Source organism: Astatotilapia calliptera, chromosome 9 (genome assembly GCF_964374335.1).
Source record: "Astatotilapia calliptera chromosome 9, fAstCal68.1, whole genome shotgun sequence".
NCBI lineage: Eukaryota > Metazoa > Chordata > Actinopteri > Cichliformes > Cichlidae > Astatotilapia > Astatotilapia calliptera.
Genome location: NC_137430.1, coordinates 21,856,142 through 21,871,101, shown reverse-complemented (window position 1 = coordinate 21,871,101; position 14,960 = coordinate 21,856,142). Strand labels below are relative to the sequence as shown.

The 14,960-nt window shown below is 39.5% G+C and overlaps 1 protein-coding gene across 2 annotated transcripts; it reads left to right on the top strand.

Annotated features, from left to right (window-relative positions):
* Position 1: 1 nt before the first annotated feature.
* gimap4 (GTPase IMAP family member 4) lies at positions 2–5,004 on the top strand. Of its 2 annotated transcripts, XM_026180728.2 has the most exons (3): positions 2–154; positions 2,381–3,148; positions 4,414–5,004. In XM_026180728.2, the coding sequence occupies exons 1-3, from the start codon at positions 124–126 to the stop codon at positions 4,416–4,418; spliced, it is 804 nt and encodes a 267-aa protein (XP_026036513.1). In that variant the 5' UTR covers positions 2–123; the 3' UTR covers positions 4,419–5,004. The 2 variants fall into 2 exon arrangements, with proteins under 2 accessions (XP_026036513.1, XP_026036512.1); XM_026180727.2 differs by lacking the exon at positions 4,414–5,004 and having other exon boundaries at positions 2,381–3,156.
* Positions 5,005–14,960: the final 9,956 nt, after the last annotated feature.

Here is a 14,960-nt window from a genome sequence, read left to right as displayed (position 1 = left end):
GAAATCAGGGACCGGAAGTAGTGTATTTGCATTCAGATTATCCGGTAACTTCTGTCATCAAGTATTCCGGCGAACTAGCCGCCCAAAGACAAACTAAGACTATAATTCGGAATTTAACGGAACATGGAAGCGAATAAACCAGTTCAGACCTCAGGTAAGATTTTGATTTTATCGCAACTTAAACAACTTTAGTTTGTGTAAGTTATCAAATAAAGACTGGGCGTTTCCGGGACTGTCAAAATTAGCATCAACTTAGCAGTTTCGAAGCTAAACGTCCGAACCGGATTTTGACACGTTTCACTATATCGGCAAAACACAACTGAAACGTATTTAAGGTTTATAAGAAATACTTTTAAACCACAAAGGCTGTCAGTCATAAATCTTAAACTAGATGTTATCGATAACTGGAAACTCAGTTTCCGCCTTAGTTTAATATTTGAAACATTTCCTTTTCACAGTAAATGTATTCAGCACACCAGCAAAGGTTTTAGTACATCAAAAGTGTATAAAGTAGAGTTTAAGGTTAATTTAGGTGACTCAGCTAAGAATGCGTGGGAAAACACATTTTAGATAACTAAAGTACAAGTCAAAAAAGATGAAGTAACTTAAAAATGTGGACCGGGAAGGAAATAAAGTAACCATATATAGTAAATGTATAGGTTTATTTTATTTGGAACAAAATCTTCGTTAAGTTGGTCGATTTTGCTCAACGCAACCGGCCCCAGCAGGCATTGCTGCATAATTTGGGAGGTCTACGTGACTGTGACTCAGTCGCCTTCACGACATGTTATGAAGGCAACCGACTTCTTTAAAACCTCTTGCATTTTCCCTCTAACAGATACCCCCTCGTTAGTTTTAACAAGTAGTGTTTGCTATTTGAAAAATACTTAATAAACTTTTAAAAACTGAAAAAAGAAAAAACGAATGCTTTTAAAGCATCAAAGGTACACCGAAACAATTAAATGTTAATCCGGCACACTGACTCATGTACCGCTAACGTATTTCGGTCCGACTGAGCGCAATTGGGTAGACGTATTCACACGTTTACCACGGGTTTCAGGAGGTAGAGCAGTTCATCCATCAGTGGAAGGCCGATGTTTTGATACCTGGCTGCTTCAGTCTGCATGCCCAAGTCTGTATCCTGATCCTCATGTTGCTTTCTGATGCATCTGTGGGAGTATCTGTGTGTGTTGTGGTTGGGGCAGCCAAGAAGACTGTGAGCGAAGCGGCAGAGAAAGCCACAAAGTGGCTGTGGATTAAGAGGGCTGATCCGTGGCTAGCTACTGGTACGCAAGTCGGGGCCTGATCACCCTCGGCTGGGTCGCCTGGGTGAGGGTGTATGATGTTGCGAGACCCGAAACACCCGATGACCCCAGGATACATCATTGAAGATGCGTGCCAGTCCATCCAGGACATGTTTCTTGCATAGTGTGTGAATGTTAGAAAAAAAAGTGCTTGTATGGAGGAGTGTGAATGAGGCATGGTGCATAAAGAGTACTGAGATGCTATGTAAGAGCCAATCATAGCATACTGGGTGTATACCATTAATCAAGTCTTAAAACCAACAAACATAAGTTCAGTTAGTCATTGTGACATCCACACAACCTTTAAGCTTTTTGTTCGTACAAATTATATCCCAAAATACATTAATGATATATACCAGAGTCAAAAGATATAATCATTAAGGTGTATAGCAATTATAATACATTTCATGTTGACATTTTTTTTCACAATTTTATACACAGAGTTTGGTCCATATTGACATGATCGCATCAAGCACTAGCTGGAGCTGCCAACTGCAGATCCCAAAGGTGCTCGAATTGAGAACTGCTGCTTACTGGATATTTTCTCTTTTTCGGACCATTCTCTGAAAACCCTAGAGATGGGCTTGTGTGTGGAAAATCCCAGTAGATCAGCAGTTTCTGAAATAGTCAGACCAGCCCATCTGGCACTGACAACAACTTTTAAAGTCACTTGAATCACCTTTCATCCTCATTCTCACGCTCTGTTTGAACTTCAGCAGGTCATCTCGACTGTGTCTGCAGGTCTAAATGGATTAAATTGCTGCCAAACGATTGGCTAATTAGATATTTGCATTATAAGTTGAACATGCTTTGAATGAAACCCAAAGTTAGGTATTTTTATTTGTTTAAATGTAGTGAATCCTGTTAAGCCAGTGGTGGCTTAACAGGATTCAGAGCTAATAAGCAAATTTTTGCATAATAAATAAAATAAAATTCATTTGAATATATTTTTTTTAAATTTAAAATAAATGCAAAAAAATTTAAGCATGCAATAATACTAATAATCATGAGTATAATGACGATAATACAGTTATTTGTACTGACACTGTCTTTTTTATGATTTTTACGGACCGTAGCTGGACAAACCTCTGGACCAGACGAGGTGGCCAGAAAGGCAGGAGCTGAAGCCAAGGAGGCCAACCGCCTGGATGAAGTTCGTCTGGTGGTGTTGGGATGGAGGTGGCCGGGGAAGAGCTTGACAGGCAACACCATCTTAGGCAGAGAGGAGTTTCATTTAGAGCGAGCTGCTGAGTTCTGTGTTACGAGGCAGACAGAGGTGCAGGGACGACAGGTGACAGTGGTGGACACGCCAGGATGGTTCTCTTCCCAGGATACTCCGCCTTCCTATAAACAGGAGTTAGTCAGGGGAGCCTCTCTTTGCCCTCCAGGTCCACACGCCTTCTTGCTCGTCATCCCCGTTGGCATGTTCACCGAGGTGGACCGTGCTCGCATTGAGGAACACGTGAGCCTCTTTGGGGAGGATGTGTGGAGGCATACAATTGTGGTGTTCACCTGGGCGGATGTGTTGAAGAAAATCTCCATCGAGAGGTACATTCGTAGGGAGGGTAAAGATCTGCAGTGGTTGCTGGAGAAATGTAAGCGGAGGTACTTTCTTATTAACAACTGCATATTTGGGGAGAATCCCCAAGTGGGACACTTAATAGAGAAGGTGGAGAAGATGGTGGCAAAAGAGGGTGGGCACTACAATCCAGAGGAGGCGAAGGAGAAGAAACCTGTAGATGAGAACCGGAATTCGTCCAAAGAGGCAGAGGAGCTGGGAGCCCAGCCCAAACAAAACTCTGGAGTGGGTTTGTCAAAAGCCAGAGAGGTGGAGGTGCTTTCAAGTGAGTGATGGGCTCATGTCACAATGGAGGACATTTCTATGTATTAAATATCACATGAAGTTCATCTGAGATGAGCTTCTATAAATATTTTTAATCATTTAATCATATTTAAGCGCTTGTATGTAAAAAAGGAATGAACCCACACAAAACTATCACCTGACTATACAGTTTCCTTCAACTCCACGGAGCATTAAAGTTTTTAATGGTTGAATTTTTTTTAGTAGTAAGCATTTGTTGTCATCAGCATTGTTTTTGGTCACAGCAAGTGGCCCTTTGAGCAAAAGGCTCTAAAAAAACAGCCACTTTATCTGCTAATCATAGGTCTCAGTGATGTTTACTGCCAACAGTCTTTTCTGCAAAGAAGATGACAGCAGTTGGCTGGATGGCAGTGGCTGATTTTGTACTGAAACTGAAGAGTTAATAATTGTAACAATTTTTTGTTTCCCAGCTACAAAAGGTAAGCAGGCAGTTAGTTAGGGCATGTAATTAGCTTTTATTGGAGTGGTCCTCTACACCAAGCCCAGTTTTTCATATTGCCCGCCCCTGTATTAGAGACTGTCTCTGGCAGCTAAAGTGTTATACCTTTCCTTCAGAAGTTGAAAGAGTCCAACTTGTGTTATAGTGCTAACTCCAGTATTGAAACTAAAAATGGCTGCCTGTTATCACAGGGATCAGTATGGGCTATGAGACCACTCGTGTAAGTACGGTTGGTCCATGTAATTAAGGGAGAGGTAACAGAAATCAGTCCATTTTCTCATTATTCCTGGCTATTTGACAAAAAAAAGTACTTGTAAATGTACATGTATGTAAAAAAAAAAAAAAAATCTTCTTTTGACAAGCTTTGAGCTACAAGGTTAAACCTAAACAACAGAGATGCAGGCTGTAAAACCAAACATGGAGCTGAATGTAAGGTAGAGTCGGGTAATAATTATCTGTGGGCTCATCACTATGAAGAGCTTAGTTTTATTTATTTGTTATAGATGATCACTGCTTTAAGGAACACATTACTCCACACAGGTACCTTAAAGTAGTCTTGTTAGCCTGTTTCATCTTATCGCTGCTTTGTGGTATGTGTGGTTTAGATTTCAGATTAAATTATAATCCTTCCTCTAGGTTTCCTATAACTGAAGAAGAGCAAACCTAGAAATATCCTTTTGTTTTTAACATCCTTGTCGTAACAGTGATGTCGTGACTGTGCATGAAAATTAAGCTTGTAAACTGGAGTCTTGTTATAAATTATTAACAGACTGTGTGTTTGGTTCTAGATTAACGAGACATTCATGGCTGACAGAGCCTCTAACCCACGACTAACGAAGCCTCTTCCTTACTGATCTGATGGAAAAGCCGCTGTGTGTTGAGAGGAAAAAAATGACAAAAAATAGCAAAACAACTGAAATGTTACTGAATGTAAAAATCAATGTGATATATTTATTTTATTTTTTTTAATCAGTCGTGGACATTTTTAAGGAGCTCAGTGTGATAGAGGAGGCCTTTAAGCCCTTTAGTTCATGTTGTCCAGAGACTTGCTGTCCCGCTTTTACCCAGAATTAATTCTGGTTAATCTTACTAGGTTTGCAATACGGTCTTGTGGGGGGTGGTGTGATGAAATCTCGAACAGAAACACAAGTTGTTACATAGATATTGCCAAATGTAGTGTGTACACTCCTTACCGGATACCAATGGCAGAACTGCACTACTAAATTGTCCCTGTAATATCCTGTTGATTACTGGTGAGGGGAATTGCTTTGCAAATAATTCCCATTTGTTGTGACCAAACTGTAAATGTGTTTCTAATGTTGCATTATTACACACACACACACACACACACGTACATATTTAAAGCACTTGAGCAGTTACTGTTTTTTTTCTTTTGTTTTGTTTTTTTGTGGTTGTTTTGATGTGTTGCCTTAGATGATTATCTTGTTGCAGAAGGATAATTTAAAGGAAAGAACAACTATTACTCAATATACAGGTTTTGGTTTAAATCATTTTCCAGCAAAATATGAATTTATGGTTAATTGTCTCATAGCAAAGTCAGTGTCTTTGGGTTTGGGGAAAAGATTCAATTTCAAGGTGTTTCCTTTGTTTCTTATAGATTTAAGATTATGTTTCCAATAATCTGAGAGTACAGAATAAGTAGGTCAAACCGGCTACCAAAACTCGGGTTGAACAACTTGAGGTAGTCTTGAGGAGTTTCCGGTTTCGCCAGAAGTTAAGACATAGATTTCCACAGATGTCTAAATCAAGCCTAATGCTTTACTCTAGGAATGACAGTGGTTTGAGACTGCAGCATGACCATAATTATTCTGAGCGTTGCAATGAAGTTGTGATTTTGTTGCCTTTGAGATGATGGTTTCAAAGACAGGGACCAGGTCTGCAACCGCTCACAGTTAGTTGCCATCCTCAAAACATCTTCCTTACATTTTCCTAACTGCTCTTCCAGTTCAGGGTTTCGGGGGAGGCTGGGCTTATCCCTGCGGCTACGTACAGTTTGGTAATAATTATTTGATCCACTGCGAATTTGTAAGTTTGCTGAGTGGTTTGAGGTCTGCAGACTGGCTAAGCCACTCCATGGGCCTTAAAGTGCTTCTTCTTTAGCTACTTCTTTGTTGCCTTGGTTTTGGGTCATTGTCATCCAAGACCCATCTTCAGTGTTCTGGCTGAGGGAAGGAGGTTTTCGTCCAATATTTTATCGTACTTGGCTCCATCGGCCCATCAATGCAGTGAAATCATCCTGTATGCATAGCAGAAGAACAGCCCCAAAGCATAATGTTTCCCCCTCTGTGCTTTACTGTGGGAATCATGTTCTTTGGGCCATATTTGGCATTTCTCTTCCTCCAAACACGGCGGGTCGAGTTGATGCCAAAGAGCTCCATTTTGGTTTCATCTGACCACAGCACCTTCTTCCAAGCCTTCTCTGAATCATTTAATTGTTAACTGGCAAGTTCTAGATGGGCCTGTACCCTGCAGGTGCTGCAAAATGTCAATCCATTATGGTGTAATGTGTTACCAACAGGCTTTCAGATTCATCAGGGGATCAAAAATCATTTCCTCTCAGTACATTTGACTTTGGGATGAAACTCATGCAGACACAGGGAGCACATGCAAACTCATGCAAAGAACAGTCCCAGCCAAATGGTGCTAACTACTACACCATGCTGCTTACTGAAAGAAAATGCTGACTTGTTTCCTCAGATGTTTTATTTTGTGCCATAAGGATATAAACAGTGATTTGGAAGTTCAGACTGTAGACATAACTTTTGTTTGTTTACAGGAAAATGCCTCCGGGCACAGTTATCTTTTTGTTTGCAGAAAAACACAGCCTGGTTCCAGCAGGGTGTACAAGCATGATGTAAGATTCCCACCTCTAGGTAGTACTACATTGATTCATAGATTGTAGTACTGTAGGCAGGCCACTTTGGTCTTTTGAGACTCATTTAGTACCTTTTCAAGGTGATCTTAAAATGATAGAGTCAGCTGTTCCATACAGGCATTTAAATCTTCTTTGAGTAGATGTATAACTCCTTTTATAGTCCACAAACTTTACCTGAGTCCTCCCTGGGTTTAGGCCTTAAATATTGTTTTCTCTCGCTCGCTCTCTCTCTCTCTCTCTCTCTCTCTCTCTCTCTCTCTCTCTCTCTCGCTCTCTCTCTCTCTTTTTTTTTTTTTAGGATGTTGATAGATTTGCGTTGGATTAACCTTCATGCTGTTAGGTATTACCAGAGAAAGTGTTAGTTTCAAAGTTGGCCTTCAATCTTTAATTTTCTTTAAATGTCACGGGTCAGTCGTCACTTCTGGCTATAAATGAGGAGCGTGAGCGAGATAGAAAACCACGTATATACTTCAAGTCCTTTGTATTTATTTATAGTAATGAATGAGTACAATAAAAATAACCACACACTCTCAGATATACACTATACCTGTTTAATCCAGTTTGGGACAATACTGACGTGTTGGTTGAAGTTTAATGCTGAAATCTGAGATGTACAACAGATCTGCTGGCAACCAATCGTAAACAAGCACCTGAGGAGTAGAGATTACTGACAGGTCATGCTAGCACAGTCAGATACAGTTACTGCTACAGATGTGTCACTCTTGATTTACTGTCTCATATGTAAAGAAAAAAAATGTAAACACCAATGAGTATATGATTTAAAAATGTTTTAAAAAAACCTGACTTAGCACAAATACATGTATGTATGTATGCATACACAGGATGCTGTAAGAATCTCCCGAGGCATGAAATCCACTTTGTAGCAGTTCTTCTGGATGCTTTGATCCTGTTTGATCTCAGATGCATTTCTCACTTAAGCATGTGAATCCAGTTACTGCTAAGTAATTCATGGATGAAGAGTCACCTCTCTCTATACTTTGCACTCCCGTTACACTATATGGAATCAGCTGTAATTAAACTGGCATTACTTCAATGAGAGCTACAATGTCTGTTTTTTCTGTCAAATAAATGTATATATTGCAATCTACGCTGTCTGTAGCCTGTTTCTTGAATGTGTGACAAATTAATTCATTTTATAACAAGTCTTCAGTGATTTGTTAAATTAGGTATTATGGCCAAAGTTTCATAGATTGTTAGGTGTGGACCCAAATGCAGACTCGCCATGCAAGGAGATGGGGGAAAAAAATCAACAAAAAATGAATCTTTATTTAAGCTAGCCTTGGACTCAATAAGCCCCCAACTAATACATAAGTCCATTAAATAAACTACCAAACTCAATCCAAACATAAGCAAGGAAGCATACATAGAAACACGGCAAGATGCCAAAGTATATACAAAAAGAGGGCAGTTAAAGGAAGTGAGAACAGCTGACACTAATGAAGACAAAGGAAGTAAAACTACAACAAGGAAGACTTGAGCAAAAGGTTGCCAAAATAAAACAGGATATAAAAAACTGGGAACAGATGAAGACTTAACAAAAAAACTAAATGACACTGGGCAGCCTATTTCTAAGTAAATACCAACATCCCTTCCAAACAGGCCATACTTGTTCAGTCTTTTTCCTGAACAACTATGGCCTGCTTTGTAATTGTACTGTCTTGAATTTCAACATTTAACCTTCAGACCTGCAAGAACCCTCTGCTTTTATTTAATGTGCTCTCATTTGCTGATGATCAGTTAATCAAGTGCATTTGATCAGCAACAGCTGGCTGGCTGGAAGCACTAAGGGTGCACTTGTTTTTTCATACACTGCTTCTGCATTTGATGTTAATCATTGTTAAATAAATAATTGAACAGTGCAATCTGTCATGTGTTGTTCATTTGAGGTTGTGTTTTAATAATCTTAGGACCTGTGGATTCAGAGGATTTGTTTAAATACTTCCTAGTATGTCAAACGTTAGAAAAAGAGCGGGCAGCAGTTTTGTTCTCTGTTTTGCCCACTAGATGGGAGTAAATCACCACAGAGGTGACCAGCAGCAGGATGATTCACAGCTGTGACGTGACCTTGGCCACAATAGAGCGATTAACTCGATTTGATGAATGTAATTGCTGGCTGTCTAGCTATTAACACCCGCTGATTACTGTTTATAGGTACAACATGCCGGGCTTGTGTTTGTGCAGCACACTCCATTGGTTCCTCAGGCCCTCTTTGAGGCACACAGCACTACTTGTATTAGATAATCTGAATTCTGTTGTTGTTCTTTGCAGCACTGAATCAGTCTCTGTAACAAACAGCTGAAGTCTGACACCTCTGCCTTGCTCCTTCCGTAATGTTTCCCCCCTTACTCAAACCTTTTTCATGCTTTTTTTTTTTTTTGCTTCTAGCTTGCTCAGCTTGTCTCCATCTCCCCTCTGCTGTCTTGTTTGCTCAGCTTTCTCTCTGTACTGCTGTAGAGCTCCATCTCCTCAATCTGCAGTGAGGCATTTCCAAAATCTACCTGATCCAAGGGTTTCACATAAACCGAGCGTGCAGCATTTTTCACTGTCATTTAAACACAGGTGTCAGAAAACTTCATGGCCAAACAAGATATTCAATTTTTGGAATGCCTCAGCCCAGGGGTGTAGATTTGGTTTTGACATTGGTGGGGACGGATGATTCAACCACCGAACCCTGACCTGTTTCTTTTTTTTTTTTTTCCTTTATGTCTTTGCTTCTTGACCAAAAAAGGAGAAATATACTTGCCTACATATGCTATTCTACATGCTTTTAAACAAAAAAAAATGTTCCAGATGACAAGCAGCGGAGCGCTGTGCTTGTACCAACTTTTAAAGAAGCAGATCGAATTAGGACAAATCCCACCGATCGAAAATGGAAGCACCCACACAGACCTGGGATCATCTCACATTGCTAGCTCAGTCTCGGTCTTTCATGCCTAAGAATGTGACAGATCTGTTGACACTTAAAAATATTCTCATCCCTCTGTTGTTCTTTTCAGTCATTTTTCAGGTTATTTATGAGGCGTTTTGCTGTTTGACTCTAAAGACTAATTTTCCTTTTTGAAGCCTTAACATGAGTATATCAGAGGGACAGCTCAGGCGGAGGTGGTTTGGACGTGTGCGGAGGAGAGATAGTGGATATACTGGACAAAGGACGTTAAAGATAGAGCTGCCAGGTGTGAGGAAGAGGAAGACCACAGAGAAGATTCATGGATGTCGTAAAGGAGGACATGCAGAGGACTGGTGTGACACAAGAGAAATTCAATATAAACAATATAGAGCATTTTCTCTGAATTAACCAAAAATGTCTTTTATACATAGAGGACATTTTGGCTACCAGAACTTTTCCGAACATACCAGAAGATAACCAGTTCCAGATCAGGTTACCATGGTGATTTAACCAGGTTAAAAAGAGAGCCGCCTTCGCGATACTAAAACTCTGACTTAAAGATCACTAACCCGTTAGCGTTGCTTCGTAGCGCACACCTTTGATCAAAACACAGGTGTGTTGCGCCTCCTTTCGTGAAGACGGTATGAACAAACGGTCGCTATGGATCGTTGCATCACACACATTTCCTCAACTTGTGCAAAGGTCGAGAAAGTCACGTTCCTTTAATATTGCACCGCAAAGTATTGAGCACATGATTCAGTGCAGGGAGATGAATCCACACCGCATAATCACCTCTTCACCTCTGTCCGAGCTACAACATGGCAGAGCTGCCTCTGTCACCTGATAAATAACAGTGAGACATTCCACATACATGCAGTCACACATGTGCTTCAAATACAGTCATGAACCACCAAATCATCATCCAATTTCACCTGTGATCTTGCATCACCATTACTCTCTGAGCTTTGTGTTGGTTCTTCTGTCACCTGACAAATAGGACACACATGACAATAAGAATAAAATGTGGAGCTGCTTCAGTGTTTCTGTCAATTTGTGCAGATCTTGACTCATCAGTGATGTTTGTAGTGTGAGTGCATTTTTAAAACAATTTGTGCAAACTGCACTAGGGTGGAATATTTGCAAAATCATGACTACCTCATGATATTTTGTCTCAAAAATTAACCCTATGAATATGTCAGTGCCATATGATGAAATTATTGTGTCACCAACATTTTAACATTAGACATATAATTCTAACAGCCTCTGTAAACTAATATCCTGGCTTACTCGAGGCTGCCGTTTTCTCTGACAGTTTCAATCAAAATTAGAAATGTTACTCTGAGAGACTGAGAGAACTAATAGCGCTGCATGTTGTGCAGTTTCCAAAACACATTATTCATGGTTACATACGATTTTAGACTGATGTGGGCCAAAGCCTAGCATAGCCTGTAATGTTATTATGACGGACACATTTCATGAGTGAGCTTGACTTTATGCATGTTTTCATGTGTTAGAGCCCCGACTAAACTTCGAGAGATGAGGCTTGATGTTGCCATTGTATTCAAGATGGTGGGTCAACATGGCAACTTCCACTAACCGGTTTATGAGACGCCAGTAGCTTCTTGGAAGATGTAATTACACACTGGTCAATGTATATTTATGAGTAAAATATTAATTTTTTCTATTACATAAACTAAAAAAAAAACTGACTACACCTTTAAATGTGTTTTTAAGTCTTGTACTTAAATTAAAGGCTCACAAATGTTGGAAAAATTAATGCAAATCCAAATAGTACTCATTTTGAATCTATGTACTGCGAGGGTCTGTAAATATAAAATTTCTGCACAACTTCATGAAATATACTAAAGATATGGTAGTATATTTATACTAGCATAGTATAATCAAAAAGAAGTTGGACATGCATGCTTAAACAAAAGAAACATGTAATTTGGTGGACCATGCAAAGAAACAGACATGTGACTGTTTTTACCAACATTTTTTATTATTTCAAATGTAATCAAAACGACAGTAGTTACAGAAATTACAGACAGCTATGATACTTTATGATTTCGAGTCTTATTGTTTGCTATGAAAGTGTCATGATAAGATAAAACCAACATCACAGCTGGAAGAAAACTCCAATTCTTGTATCTGTATGTTGAGCTCGTGGAACATTTACTGAATCTGTGACTCAGCATCATTTAATCCAACTCATGAGAGAGCAAAGAAAACAGCAGTAACCAATCCCAATGACACAACTGTGCTGCTTTTGTTAAAAGTGGGAGTGAAAGCCATTAGTCAGGTCCAGTGAAGCAAGTGAAGACTTTGCTGCTAGAAAGCCCAGTTTCCACTATCAGAGCATTGCCAGAGTGTGATAATTATTGTACTTGTGTGGCAAAGGTCCCATAATATTTCACAATCTCATTATTTTACAACACATAGTAGTTGAAATAAGCCGAGGCTGCCTCATTTTAGGACAATGGACTACAGCTTACACCTGTGCCTGCACACATCTTCTCTTATGACATCTTTTTTTTACCGATCTGACTTGTGTACAATAGTGCTCCTCAAAATATAATAACTGTAATCCTCTAGGATAACATTTTTTCCATCTGGCAATGCTGCGCGACTGAAGTGTTTTTAGCTTTTGTAAATGTGTTCAGTGCAAACAAATGTGACCTCCGGTCACGTTCTCGGACTGCATTTTCACAGCAGTCGTTAAAACACTTGCAGTTTCAGGTGGCACCGTATGATACGTGGATGATTTGATCACTTTCAAAGAGCATTTCTCCACAGGGATCGATCTACCGGTACTAAAAAATAAAAAAAAATGGGCCTGGAGGTGTGGAGAAGCCATTGGCTCACAATTGTTAGAGAAATACTGCTGTGATGCATGTCACGAACCACGACCCAGCTGCATAGCTCCACTGACTGAATGACTAGTGTATAGAGTGACAAAGGCTAACATGACTCAGAGCCGTAGACAATATAAAAGGCAGACATAGCTTCTAGCTCTGTAAAGTGATGCCGACTGTACCTTGAACCTATTTTTTTAAATGTCCTGCAAGTGGAGACTCCTCTGGTTATAAAGAAGTCTATGGGGAAACTACACTCACCTCCCTTGCTTTGTGACCTCAGTATACAATTTGCTTTCAGCTGCTCCCTTATTTACAAGGGGCCGCATGGCCATGTTTAAAGCTCTACACTAAGTAAATTAATGACTTTATTTGCTCAGTTGCTAGTTTCAGGTAATAGGACATAAATTCCATATTGTAAATTATGATCATTTTAAACACAACAAGGAAGGATTATTTAGGATGTCCTCACTGGTTAACAACATAAGGACGTTCCCAGCTGTGGAATTTTTCAGCTTTTGTGAGTCCCGAATATGGAGTTTGATAACAAGTGGCTAAATTTAGTAGTTGTAAAGTTAAAGTCATGTGACCACGATGTAGTTCATATAGTTAAGATTTTATGCCTTGTGTGACTCTTCGAAAATCATATCTTTCTGAACACACTAAAGTAAAGTATTAAACAAGTGTTACTTCCCACAAAACCCCAAGGACAAATCTGGGTGATGCTAATTTGGCAGTTTAAACTTTTCTTTGCTTGATAGTGAAAATGACTTTTAAAGTCTTTTAAGTTGAACTTCATCATCGGGCTTGAATTTGCTTGGCCTGATTTTAACAGCTGGAGTCTATTAATCAGAGCCGACGTTCACCTGACATCATTTAACATGGACAGTAGAGTCCTCTTATTTTTTACTTAAATGGGGCCAGAATAACGCTGCATGATTTCTGCTCATGTGGCTTCGCATCAGCTTGATGAATTAGTCCATTGATTGTCTTGTCCAAACTCCTTGGAGAAGAGATTTGCCTCCATGTGAGCGCGTGACTTGAACTGCCCACTCCGTACATGTGCTTGAAACTTGCTTGTAACTAAGACCTTAACTAAACGGAATAATTTAAAAAGATTTTTTAGGAAGTGATTCTGTTCACTTCGCTCACCTAGTGGGACTTTACTGCACTTGAATGTGTTCTTTCCAAGGACACAGGACAACGTGGTGGCAACTTCACCACCTGCGACTTTAGTATTGTTTAAAAAACCCCAATACAACCAATTTCAGAATGACAGGAAAAACTTTGCTAATATAAGTTCAATGAATTAAAATATTCCCAACACACATGTTATAAAATATAAGAGAATGTATTGATTTGAAACAGGCCTATATGCTTTCCGCGTAGATTAACATGTATTTTAACCAAACAGGCAAAGTACTGGTTCCTCTAAAACGAACAAAGCAACTAAAACCCAAAGGTTGGTTGCTTAAGTTCGCTTACTACTGCTGTAGTTGTATTTTTAGTTGTGTACCTGCTTACACGTTGTGACTATGCTGGTACTAGCAGACTGCCACATTTGTTTGTTTGAAGTGAGTGAATGTATAACACTATCTCAGGTATCACTGTGCTGACTGGACTTGTTGATATATCATATCGATATCGAGGCTAAACTCTTCTTCCAGGATTCGTTTGTTAGCTGATGATGCAAACTTGAAATTAGTAGGTTAGTTAGATAGGCATACTGTTAATTTCTAATGGCTGACATTTTACCTCTTGTAATTCTGGTTATTCATAGAAAGGCTACTAAGAGACATTGGCAGTAGAACTCTTTAAATGTATTGATAATGCAAAGCTTAAGCTTTACTGTGCCTGGAATTGTAATAAGTTACTGGACAGTCGTTGATGGTGGGAAGGATTTAGCAAATGCTAATCAGGGAAGTCTAATTTTTATGACATCAAAATGCTTGCACAGTATCACTTTAATCCATAGACTGTACACAAAGGATGGATGTAACTTCCTGGTTTGAAAAGTGACATCAGTTTAGTGTGAAAACCTGCAATTTCTTTTAATGTCCAGCAGGGGTCGACTCCTCTGCTTGGAAAACAAAACCTTCATGTTTAGAGGTCTGTGGGAAACTGCCCTTGGGCGCTGTTGATCTATTACCGCAAACTTTTTTCTGATCAGTTCATGGCCTTAGCTGATAGTTTCAAATCATACTGAATATAACATAATTAAGTACTACTGCTGTTCCCTCATTTCCAAGGTAGATCCGCATATTTGATTTGGGCAGATGCTTGTCCTGATGCAACCTTCTCATTTATCCAGGTTTGGGGCCAACGCAAGGAATACAGTAGCTTTTAAACCCTGGAGGTGGATTTAATGGCTCCTCCCCTCTTGAACTGGCTAGTTTTTCATATATAAGGCTTGTTTAATCGCTACACCATGGAGCCACCTGAATAAAGAATGACATAATATTTTTTTTAAATTGAGGGTTGAGGCATATGATCAGGAATTTGCTAACCAATGAGTGATGTCACAGTGGCTACTTCCATCTTTTGTGTACAGTCTGTGCTTTAACCAACTAAACCTGCATATCCTGCCTAATGAGAGGTATGGAGTCTGTGGGGGGAGGTTGAGGTAAATACATGTGACTGAAATTCTGATTAGTCTTTGGTCTCAATGTCAACAAA